Source organism: Cicer arietinum, chromosome 4, assembly GCF_000331145.2.
Source record: "Cicer arietinum cultivar CDC Frontier isolate Library 1 chromosome 4, Cicar.CDCFrontier_v2.0, whole genome shotgun sequence".
NCBI classification, from domain to species: Eukaryota; Viridiplantae; Streptophyta; class Magnoliopsida; order Fabales; family Fabaceae; genus Cicer; species Cicer arietinum.
Window position 1 is genome coordinate 55,247,546 of NC_021163.2, and position 12,820 is coordinate 55,260,365.

Genomic DNA, 12,820 nt, shown 5'->3' on the forward strand with positions numbered 1-12,820 from the left:
TATATATATATATTAAAATATATTTAAATACAATACATTGTTTAATATATCAATATTGACATAGTGTTGATAAAAAATAATGATTTGATTTGAATATTAAACAATCTATTTTAAAATTACGTGAAATTATATTTCAAATCAACAAATTTTCGATTTTATTGGTTTATCTCAACTTGAATTTACACCCATACAAAAATATCAAACTAATTTAATTAATTTTTGTTAAATTATTATGATCATATGATCATTTTTTTTTATATCTCTAGATAAAATTCACAATACAAATAGTTGAAATTTATGTTGGAAAATTTATTTTATTTTATAATTATAGTTATTGTTTTTGTAATTTGTTTATAAATCATTTCCTCCGTTTTTTTAGTTATAATAGACATTAGAATTATATTTTAGTCAACAAAATTGATATATTTAATAGTCCATAATCCTCTTAAATATTTTGGAGGTCATGTTTTGATCTTAAAAATTGGGCTTAATAAAAGAGTACCATTTTAATAATTAAAAAGAAATGAAAAAAAATAAGATTTAGTATATATACACATACCAATTTACCAGATGCAGTGAGTCATTTAGTTAAGTTAATTCATATAACAAAAAAAAATGCACAGATATACTTAAACATACATTTCGACAAATATAACTCAACGACCACAATTCTTCTAAAATTACAACAACATACACCACAATATCTATATTAATTAATTAGCATATATGATCAAACCACACAAATCAATGTTATCCTATAGACTTATATTATTTCACAACTTTGACACAATTAATAATTATTTATTTTTCAATTTTTTTAACATAAATATTTTTTCTTATAAAATTTATCTATTTCCATACATTCAATCAAATTTATATGTGAAAGTTTCCTCAAAATCATATGTCAAATTATAAATTTGCTTTTGACACAATCGTTTTATATTCATTCACAAAGATAATCAAGAGAAGATAAGAGAAGTATGTGCCTCGTGATAGACGTGAAAATAAAATTAGAGAAATAGGGTTAGTAGGTTTATTGAATAGATAGGAAAACGATAATGAGAAGTAGGGTTAGTAGGTTTATTTATAAGATAGAGATAAGATAATGAAAACATTGAGAGAAATGTCTCTTAAGATTATAAAAGTAATATCATAATTTTAAAATTTGAGCGTGGTTAGACCTTAAAAAATTAATTAAGGTTATTAATCCCATTTTAAAAAATTGTGCTTCTTTTTTAATAGTCATAGTGTCTAATTTTCATCGATATATGGTATTAATTTCTTTATTTTAAAAGTTTAAGATTCTTTTATTTTAAAATAAAATATTAATTTTATGAATTAATAAAAATAAAAGACTGAAATTATAATTAAAGTTTTTTTTACAAAGTTTTTTTTGCCTAGTTTTCTTCTTTTTGATTTGTATTTTTGCAGTCATAATTAAAATTGATATTTTGACATCAAATATAGTATGTATTTTTCATACTATTTTATATAATAAACGAAGTATATATGTTTTTTCCCTTTAAAACATGTATACTTGCGACCTGCGACGAGGACGCTGAAAGAGTTGTTCTCAATCTGACATAGCGATTCTTCATGTAATGCTGTGGAACTTCATTAGAACTGCAACTTTTTTTCTTTTTCTGGATTTTGTATGGAATAATAATAGAACATAAGGAAAAGAGATTGTATGATGTTGTTTACTTCTTAAAATAGTGCTATTAGTACCCAAAAATTAAATTTTGTAAAAAGGTTTTTTTATGGGTTTTGTTTTTTCTTGACCGGGGGTTTAGTTTTACGTTACTGATTTTTTAGGTTTAGTTTGATTTAGTAAATCAAAATTAAAATAACGAGGATGTGGAAATTATGTGGACAAATGTAAAACTTAGTTAACATTTCATATTCCACATCAGATTAAAAAAAGTTATATTAGTACATAGATTTAATTACAACTTTTTTTAGTTTGAGATCTATTTAAAAATTTTAAAACAACTCAGGGACTTAATAATAGATATTTTTGACACATTATAAATTTATATTATTAATTATTTAGAATATTTTATTAATATATGTGAAAATGTATTGTATTTTCGTGATTAACAAAGTACTCTAATATACTAATAATATAAGTAATACATCATTTTGGTATAGTCTATTTTATTTATTACAAAAATGTCATTTGTAGATTTTTTTTTTGAAAAAAAAAGTTTAACTTCTAAAAACTACAATTGAGTTGTCCTTTTACCATTTTTTTTCTTTCCATTATTTACTTTGTTTTTCTATTAATTTTCTTATTGTATTTAAACAATATTCAGCGACAGATTTATTTAAAATAATAATAATAAATGGTATATATAGAAATTCAATAAATATAAACACACTTTAGCTAATAAAAAAAAACGGACAAATGACACTATATCTTTTAGACAGAGTGATTAATAAGATATATATATGTTACAAAAAAATATTCATCTACCATTTTATTTTAAAAAATTATACATTTTAAATTGTTCAAAAATCTCACACTAAACATTTATTTGTGGAGGTTGTTAATAGATTTAGTCAAATAATTAAAGTCAACGAAAACACATACACAAATTTTAAACTTACATTACCTCTCCTTTAAAAAAAATAAATTACATCACCTCTAATGAAAATCAATATTTTAAACATATTTATAAATGTGATTATAAAGTGAACTTATGTGACAATGTGAATGTCAAAAACTAAATTTTATGTGACAATGTGATAAATGTTGGAAACCAATAAAGTTTTTAGTTTTGTGATTGAAAAACGGAGAACGTTCTCCGTATTCAATTTTGTGTAATTCAAGTTAGTTTGATTGTATGTAACCAACTAATTAACTAACCACTTAGTTAGTTAGTTAAGTAGAAGGTAGTTAGAAACAACGTAATATAGGTTATGTATAAATAGCATATCCATCTCAATAAACAATAACACACATTTTTCATTTTCAGGTTTTCACTTTTGTTGCAAGTAAAACGCCAACAAGTGGTATCCAGAGCAAGGTTTCGATCCCAGTGAAAAACACAAGTGAAGTGTGATGGTAAACACAAGTGAAGTGTGAGGATCAAACACAAGTGAAGTGAAGAATGGGTTCAAATGCAAATAATGGAAATTTTCCAGTCCACATGCCACATTTCGATGGAAAAGATTGGGATAGATGGAGAGTGCATATTCGAGCATTGTTTGGATTCCAAGAAGTGTCGAAAATCATAGAGAAATGTTTGGAAGATCTGGGAGTCAATCCAACAGAGGAACAAAGATCAAGATTCAAAGAAAACAAGAAGAAAGATTGCAAAGCCATCTTCATTCTTCATCAATGCCTTGACACAACCAACTTTGACAAAATTTCTGATGCAAAAAGTGCAAAAGAAGCATGAGATATTTTGGAGAAATGTTATTCTGGTGAACCAAGGTCAAGAAAGTGAAATTGCAGACCTTATAGAAACAGGTCGAATTGTTGCAAATGGAGAAACAAGATAATGTTTCATATTTGATTTCAAGATTGAGGAGCATCACAAATCAGATGGCTAGTTGTGGTGAGAAGTTGACTAACAGAAATTGTGTGAAAAGATCTTGAGATCATTGCATCCCAGATTCGATTATGTTGTGTGCACAATTGAAGAATCTAAAGACATTTTCGCATTGACTCTTGAAGAGTTGTAGGGAACTCTAGAAGCAAGAGAATTGAGAATGGATGAAAGAAGTGGGTGTAATTCTGAGAACCAGACATTGGTAGCATATGCCAACAAGAGAACAGAAAAAGAAATGGAGGAAGAATAAATTCAAGAAACCTTAAATAAGTCTGAATCTTCATCAAAAGGAGGAAATTCGAGTGGAAAATCAAAAGGAAAATCAAGGAACTTTGACAAGAAGAAGGTGCAATGTTACAATTGTGTGAAGTTTAGACATTTTGCAGATAAATGTGGGGCTGTCAAATGAGGGAAACAAAAGAAGAGAGAAGAAGATGAATCATATGTTGCTCAAGAATATTCTTCATCATACTCAGATACAATCTTACTATTGGCTACCACAAATGGAGAACGTTATCCGTTTTCAGCCACAGATGGAGAACGTTCTCCATTTTCAGACATAGTTTTGTTAATGGCTACCACAAATGAAGAACATTCTTCATCCCAGGTATAGTTTCTTGATATTGGTTGTTCCAATCACATGACAGGTCATAAAGAATGGCTGGTAGATATTGATAAATCAAGAAGAAGTAAAATAAGGTTTGCTGATGATAGAACCTAGGAAGCTGAAGGAGGTGGCAACATGGTGATTAAGAGAAGAAACGGAAAGACAGTAATGATTGAGAATGTATTATATGTACCAAGAATGAAAAGCAATTTGTTGAGCATTGGACAGCTGATCCAAAAGGGGTTTCAAGTGATCATGAAGAACGATGCCTTAGAAATGTATGATAGGCAGAAGAAGATGATACTCAAGGCTCCTCTTTCAAAGAACAGAACCTTTGTCATCAACATACAAGCTGTTGATATTCACTGTTTGAAGGCAACAAGTTCAATTGATGAAAACTGGTTGTGGCATTCAAGATTTGGCCATCTTAACTTCAGAAGCTCAGAATAGCTAGGAGTTAAGAAGATGTGAAGTATGTATGGAAGGTAAACAACCAAGAAATTCCTTTCAAACACAAGTGCAAGCAAGAGCGAAGAACGTTCTTGGAATGATTCATAGTGACATATGTGGACCATTTGAAGTGTCATCATTAGGAGGTAATAAGTATTTCATAACTTTTGTTGATGAATTTAGTAGAATGTTGTGGATTTATTTGATTAAAACCAAAGATGAAGCATTGGAGACATTCAAAAACTTCAAGATTAAAATGGAGAAACAAAGTGGAGAATCCATCAAGGTGTTAAGGGCAAATGGAGGAGGAAAATATACTTCACATGAATTCAAGGATTTTTGTGTCAAGAATGGAATTGAACATAAGGTAACAACTCCCTACACACCTTAACACAATGGCCTAGCTGAAAGGAGAAATAAAACAATTCTAGACATGACTAGAAGCATGATAAAAGAGAAGGGGAGAAGCTGCATCAATTGTTGTCTATATTCTGAATAAATGTCCAACAAAGAAAAATGAAAAGGTACCAAAAGAGACCTGGAGTGGAAGAAAGCCAACAGTGGGGCATTTAAGAATATTTGGTGCTTTATGTTTTAAACATGTACAGACTAGAAGAGAAGAAAGTTGCAGGACAAAAGTGAAGCAATGATCTTGGTAGGATATCATCCAACAGATGCCTACAAAATGTATGATCCTATCAGAGGCACGATGGTGGTCAGTAAGGATGTCAAGATTGTTGAACATGAGAGTTGAAACTGGAAACATAAGCAAATTGCCAGTAGCCAACACTAGGACTGGGAGCAAGCAACTAGCAGCACAAACCAACCATCACAAATTCCTTTGCAAGTACAAAATGAGCAACATACCAGTGAAAATAGAGATGAAGAGAGAGTAGAATCAAGGAGATCTCAAAGAACAGAAAAGCCACCAACTCATTTACAAGAATTTGAAGTATACAATGACAGTGAAGTTGACAACAGTGGAGATTTAGTACATTTTGCTTTATTTGTTGATGCAGAACCTTTAAATATTGAAGAGGCATTGAAGAAAAGACCCTGGAAGAAAGCAATGGTGGAAGAGATCGATGCAATTGAGAAGAATCAAACATGGTACTTGATAAATTTGCCTCCAAAACAGAAGCAGATTGGAGTAAAATGGGTCTACAAGTTGAAGTTGAATCCAGATGGAACAATTGCTAAGTACAAAGCTAGATTGGTTGCCAAAGGATTCCTACAAAGAGCATGCATATACTATTCTAAAGTGTTTGCTCCAGTGGCCAGAATTGAGACAATCAGGCTTGTGATAGCACTGGCATGTGCTAGGGGCTGACTGATGTGTCAGCTTGATGTGAAACCTGCATTTCTGAATGGATGGCTGGAAGAAGAGTGTATGTCTCTCAACCACCAGGTTTTGTGATTGAGGGAAAGGAGGATAAAGTACTCAGATAGAGGAAAGCTCTATATAGTTTCAAGCAAGCACCAAGAGCTTGGAACAAAAGAATTGATTCATTTTTAATTGGCATTAGATTCATCAAATGCACATTGGAATATGGAGTTTGTGTGAAGCATTCCACACTAAATGGAGAATTTGCAATGATCTTGTTGTGCCTATATGTTGATGACTTATTGGTGACTGGCAGCAACAACAAGACAATTATAGAATTCCAGGAAATCATGAAGAATGAGTTCGAAATGACAGACTTGAGCAAATTGAGCTACTTCCTGAGAAGGTTCAATATGGCTGATTACAACCCTGCAGCCATTCCAATGGAGATAATGCAAAGCTGGAAATAGAAATTGAAGAGGAATTGGCTGATTCAACCTTATTCAAACAAGTTGTTGGTTCCCTAAGATACTTGTGCAATACAAGGTCTGACATCTGCTATAGTTTGGGAGTGGTAAGCATATTCATTGAGAGACCCAAACTCTCTCATTGGTTGGTAGTGAAGAAAATCATGAGATATGTCCAAGGCACAATTGGACATTGCATTATGTTTGCAACAGATTTGAAACATGAAAATGAAGACTTAGTGGGATATTCAGATTCAGATTGGTGTGGAAAGAAGAATGATAGAATGAACACTTCAGGATATGTGTTCAAATTCATGAAATCACCAATAGCATTCAAAGAAGCAGTATGTGACAACACTATCATCATGTGAAGCTGAGTACAGAGCTGAAGATTGAAATTTGCAGGCAAATTCCTTTGCTGATTGACAACATCTCAGCAATAAATCTGACAACGAACCTTGTGTCGCATGAAAGAAGCAAACACATTGATACAAGGTTTCACTTCTTAAGAGATCAAGTTGTACAAAGCAAATTGAAGTTCATTTATTGTCAAACTGAAGTTCAGTTGGTTGATTTAATGATCAAAGCCTTGAGAACAAGTAGATTTAAAGAGATAAGAACATTGCTAAGTGCAAAATCACTTAGAAACTTGAATTAAGGGGAAGTGTTGGAAACCAAGAACGTTCTTGGTTTTGTGACTGAAATACAGAGAACGTTCTCCGTATTCAGTGTTGTGTAATTCAAGTTAGGTTGATTATATGTAACCAACTAACTAACTATCCACTTAGTTAGTTAGTTAAGTAGAAGGTAGTTAGAAACAATGTAATAGATGCTATGTATAAATAACATATTCATCTCAATAAACAATAACGCATTATTTATTTTCATTTATTCCTTTTTCTGGCTTCACTTCTATTGCAAGTAAAACGCCAACAATAAATCTTTGTTTGATGTCAAAAACTAATTTAAATTAATGTTAGATCTCTGTTAAACTCCTTAAAATCATTTATTTACCATAAAAATAGTAAAATCAAGGAATATGATTCTCTAACCAAATGATACATCAATAGAAGAAAAATGTGATTATTATTGAGAAGAGTGATTCTTTGAGGTAGAATGCAAATAAAACATCAATAGAAAAATGTGATTCTTTGACGACTAATCTTATGTTGCATAATGCAATTTCATATCGTTGTTTCTGCTATATTCATTATTGAGGTAGATTCGTTCTATAACTGCTATGAGTGAAGTTCAACATAGACACGTTTTCAATGAAGCAATCAAGTAGGAAATGTTATATCTAAAGTTGGTCTAAATATAGTATATGACATTTTAAAACATTAATGACACACATACCTTTAAGAGAGGATGCATGTGAAAGTAAGAGAAGGTCAGTGTCTTTTACATAATAGAATTTAAGTGTGATTATGGTTTAAACGTACCTTAGGGAGATGGATAGATTTTCAATTTATCAAAATACTTCCAAAGGCAATGTTTTTTTCGAGTTTAATGGATATATACCCGATCAATATAAATTAATTTTACATCAGCATCTAACAAAAATATTATTTTACTATGTCATATCACTAATTTTAAATTCAATTCAATCATAAACGTTAGAGTGATAAATGTGGGGGTGATGTGGCACAATATTGGATTCTCGTTGCATGTCAATCAATGCATATCTCATTTTCTTTTTTTTCAAACTACTTTTAATCCTTTATCTTAAACAAACAAGAGTTTTCAATTTGAACAGTTTGGGTAGTGAGATACATAAAAATCCGTAGGAAGCGTTCTATATGGTAACATAATCAGGTAACCTACATCTTTTCAATGTTTTATGTGGCTTTTTAAAACACAACAGATTTTACAGAAACTACTGCGATCCATAAATTGGACAGCTTTCAAATGACTATAACAATGGACAGAATAATACTTACTCAATTGGCAACATCACTTACTTATTCATGAATAAATGCTCTAAATCTTCTCTACATAAATACATAAGCAAAACAACGATCAAAACCGAGCAAGTTCGATTTCTTGTCTTTAAAATCTACATATACACAACAGCATTGAAAACACCGAGTAGTGTGTTATACCTGTTCGTTTCCCTTGAGAATATTGTACTTACAAAGTGGACAAGTTGCATTCATCTTTAGCCATTTTACTATGCAAGAAGAATGGAAATGATGGTTGCAAGGAAGAGTATGGAGCTCTGTTCCATCCTCATATGGACAAAGGCATATACAGCATTCCTGAAAAGAAAAGCAGCATATAATAATAAAAATAAACCCTACTTTTCTTTTGGTCGTTCATTCCTGAACTACTATGTGAAGTATGCATGGTAGTTTCAGTAGTCAGATGCAAAAATTTGATCCACTAGTTATTCCCTTTTGGATGACCAGGTTCACATGCATACAGACACACAGAGCTAAAGCAATAATCTTTATGTGCAGTGACTAAAATAGAAAATCAGGGAACCATTGATTTCCATTTCTCAGAACTAATAAATATACAAAAGTGAAATAAATTATACGTTTCAGGAAACCATACCGCATCCTCAGGTAAAAGCATTCGTTCATTGGCCAAGTATCCACTGGTGGTTTCTATGGGAACCATTGATCCAGCTCCACCACTAGCCTTTTCCTCATTGCTTACTATTTGAAATCTGTATTTTGGAAGTATACTAAGATCTGCTTCTGAAGCACCTTCCTATAGAAAATAAGAACAATTAGAAGGTGCTCGTGTTATCATTCAGTCATTCTAAAATGTTCCTTTATTCATACCTGTCCTGCAACTGCATAGAGAATAGCAATGATGCAGGGCAAACAACAACAGAGAGCAATGCCAATCAAGCATGCCAAAACAACACAGAAGATGGCAAAGAAGACATCAAATGCCAGGAAGACAACGGCCAACCTGTAAAGATTAAAACAATTATTATTCCTTTAATTGTATCAGCAAACTCATACGATCTATTAATAGAAAAAATAGAGCAACTGGCCATTTTGGTCATCCATAAATGTCCTCAGTATGAAATTTGTTCTCCATTTATTAGGGTCAACAAATTGGTCCTTCAATAGCAATTAATGAAACCGATTTTGTTCTTTTAAGGATTGATTGGGTTTCACTCTAAGGACCATATTAATGCAGTTATAAATGAACCACCAATATTGGCCTTTGATCTAGAAATATTTTTTATTAAAATAATCCTTCCTGGTACTTTTGAAAGCTACAAATTTGAAAAATCCTCTAGATTCTGTTGTAGTAAGCAGTAAATAATACTTAATCACGTGTTTACTATTTCATTGTATATAGTTTTCATTGATTGCTGTGTGAATTGCATTTAATGTATTATAGTTAAAGATGATATGTTGCTAGGTAGTTAATCCCAGATAGCAGTACGTCGCAGCCAACCCCAAAAGTGAGATAGCGCGTTCTGGGATGGGCGGGATAACTGCTATTTTTTGGACAAATTACATGAATAATACAATATAAACCTATATTTAATGCAAAATTAACAAATGATTCAAACTCTGAAACATTCATAATTAGTAATAAAAATCCACAAGTCTTACTCTTAGTCAAAACATACATTGAAGTACCAACAAAAGTTAAGGAAATAAAGATGATCCATACTGAAGTCTTTAACACAGTAATAAAATAACTAAATATTAAAACTCAAATGCATGTTCGAGCATAGGAATCAAAGATAAGCATAATCTTCATAATCACATTCTTCTTCCTAGGTGAAAGCTGAAACAACAAAACAGAGAAAGAAGAAATAATAGCGGGATCTCACTAAGATTAACTACGCCGGGATAGCGGGATCTCACTGGGATCTTGTTTCACGTTGTCGCAGTCAGACACTGCACCGCACCGGGACAGCAGGATCTCGCCTGGAAACGTTGGGATTAACTACCTATGTTGTAAAGTCACTTTAACTTTGAACATCCCTGGTGCCCTATTTTAGTTTGAATAAACTTTTTGCTGAATAAAAAAAAGTATAAAAGGATATATATAATTTAATTAAGTGTGTTGGTATCATCTTACTATAAACAAAGGGTGTTGAAGGAGTCTCCGTCCTATTATCCAAAACAAACGAATGAATACGCTACACCCCCAAAAGCACAACATATATATTAATATATACACGCATATATGCATTTTCAGGCACCTGAAGCACCTTAGGTAGATATATACTATTAAAAATTAAAAGTGATATATAAATTATAAGAATCATTCTTAAAATGTTAAAAATAAAAGCTTACCAGTACAAGCGTGGAGCACCTTGCAGAAGGATGTCACCACCAGAGACAACCCAGTAAAAGCCCACCATCCACCAAAAGAATGAAACGCCAGTATTTATTGATTCGCATCGCTTTGTGAATCTGTTATACAGAAAACCAAAATAAGTGTCTACAAATCTTAATTACTAGATACAGTCCAAAGAAGTAGATAATAATAAGCCAAATCACATATCTATACATATAGCTAAGGTAGATTAACATGCATTAGCAGCATGGTCATTTAGAAGAGGAACCGATATTTTCTTTTTTGAAGTGTACAATAGTCCTTTTCTGTGGACATGGAATAATGTGAGGTATGGCATCTGTAACAAAAATATTCCATATATTGAAATCTTAATGAAACTACAAAATAGTCAAATTTCCAATCACAGTTGTCAATAACGCTCTGCTGTATCAGTGCAAAACATGGATAGCTACTTTTACGCCATGTCACAGTTTCAAGGTGCAGCCATAACCCACAACAAAGGGACAAGAGAGTTGAACACCCAAAAATCCAAAACTTCCCTTAAAACAAACGTTCCAGAGGGGGCTGGGGATATTTTAGGGATTTCAAGACCAATAACTGATAAAGGATTAGAAATGAATGATGCTCGCTGTTTGGAGTTCCTCTGGACAGCCCAGCTTCCGACAACAGTAAACCATCCTCCGTCCAAGCTTGCCGGCGACTTTAAAGCCATCACTAATCATTTTCCCGTCACCACCTTGGGCTTTCTTCCTCGGAAACTTCCTTCCTCCACTTTTTTGCTCACTTTTGTTCACTTTTCCTTCTGCTGCAGTTTCCCCACTCTAGTCTCCCTCTTCTATCTCTTTTGTCCACTTTCTCTTCTCAAGTTTTTCTTTCACGGTCCAGGTGTAAGAGTTGTCTTACACGATAATGCTTTCAATTCTTTTTTTTAATAACATAATGCTTTCCTTTTTTTTTTAAATCTATGATTTCTAGGGGAAAGGGGCCCTAATAATCCAGAGTTTGGCCGCAAAGTAAGTAAAGTCTGGCCAATAATTGTTCCAATCAGGATTTGAACTCGGGTTCAATCCTAGGTTATATGAAGTCTAAGGTATGTTTGAATTTGTGGTATAGGGTACAATTGAATTGACTGAAATGGAATGAAATTAGACGATGATATCCATTTTTAAAAATCTAACTAGACTATTCCAGTCCACTTCATTCCACCCATATCACCAATCCAAACATATCGTAATAAAGACACCAACATAGCACATATAGAAAACTGTAGTGCGTGTGGAAAACTGCACATCTAAAAAATTAAATAAGAGTATTTTTGGTATACTATCCTTAAATATGAGGGAAAAAAGTTGACTTCCTTATATTTTGTCACAATTAAGAGAGTTTAATTTTGCTTATATTTCATTAGGGAGGGAATCATGAACAGCTGCAACACTCTATTAGTTATCTAGGTAAAATCTCAATCAACTAATCTTGCAAGAACTTAATTAACATTAATATGACATCAGTTTCTTCAATAAATCCGCAACATAAAACTAGAGTCAATGAAATCAATCTCCTGTAATCTTATGTTGTTCATCCTTCATTGAAAGCAATCTCATAAAACATCAAGCTATCTTCAGTTCTGTATGATTTTACTTTTTTTTTTTTAAAAGTAAAATCACAATACAGTACTTCTATAATGTAGAAATTTTTTTGCAATGGACTTATGCAATGTAGAATTAATATCTAAAATTAACAAAATTAAATACATGCAAAAACCCTAGCATGCAAAATAAGTTGAGCTCCAAATAGTAACAAAGTCAAACCTCTACAAAATCTAATAAAACTCACCTGGACTGAGACGAGTTCTCATCGCCGTCGTCGCTATCGTTTCCGTCGGAGCTAGTTTCAGCGTCACTAGCTCTCTGTCGCCGCCGTGAATCCCTCCGGCTACGGCGGTGGTACTCGAGCCACACCAGAACAACGTGAACGAAACACTGCAGCGCGTAGCCGATGATCCAAACCCTGATCGGCGTGTTCGGACGCTCGTCAACGGTGCATAACAGTATCGCCGCCGAGACTATAACGAAGGCCATGTTCCACGACATGTCGAGCGCCACCACCGGCTTTGAGTATCCCCAGTCAGCACGACGCT

General features: G+C 32.5%; 2 protein-coding genes across 3 annotated transcripts in view; one reads left to right on the forward strand and one right to left on the reverse strand.

The window, feature by feature from the left end:
- Positions 1 to 4,299: 4,299 nt before the first annotated feature.
- On the forward strand, positions 4,300 to 4,614 carry LOC140920118 (uncharacterized). Its single transcript, XM_073367442.1, has one exon. It carries the CDS (start codon positions 4,300 to 4,302, stop codon positions 4,612 to 4,614), a length of 315 nt encoding a protein of 104 aa, XP_073223543.1.
- A 3,561-nt stretch (positions 4,615 to 8,175) lies between these two features.
- LOC101512947 (E3 ubiquitin protein ligase RIE1) overlaps positions 8,176 to 12,820 on the reverse strand; it is a 5,206-nt gene continuing 561 nt past the window's right edge. For both annotated transcript variants that reach the window (XM_073368021.1, XM_073368020.1), the window contains 5 exons: positions 12,517 to 12,816; positions 10,680 to 10,799; positions 9,195 to 9,327; positions 8,962 to 9,120; positions 8,176 to 8,663 (listed from right to left, as the gene is read on the reverse strand). In XM_073368021.1, coding sequence (XP_073224122.1) covers positions 8,502 to 8,663; positions 8,962 to 9,120; positions 9,195 to 9,327; positions 10,680 to 10,799; positions 12,517 to 12,816 — 874 coding nt within the window. In that variant the 3' untranslated portion in view covers positions 8,176 to 8,501. The remainder of the gene's footprint in view (positions 8,664 to 8,961; positions 9,121 to 9,194; positions 9,328 to 10,679; positions 10,800 to 12,516; positions 12,817 to 12,820) is intronic.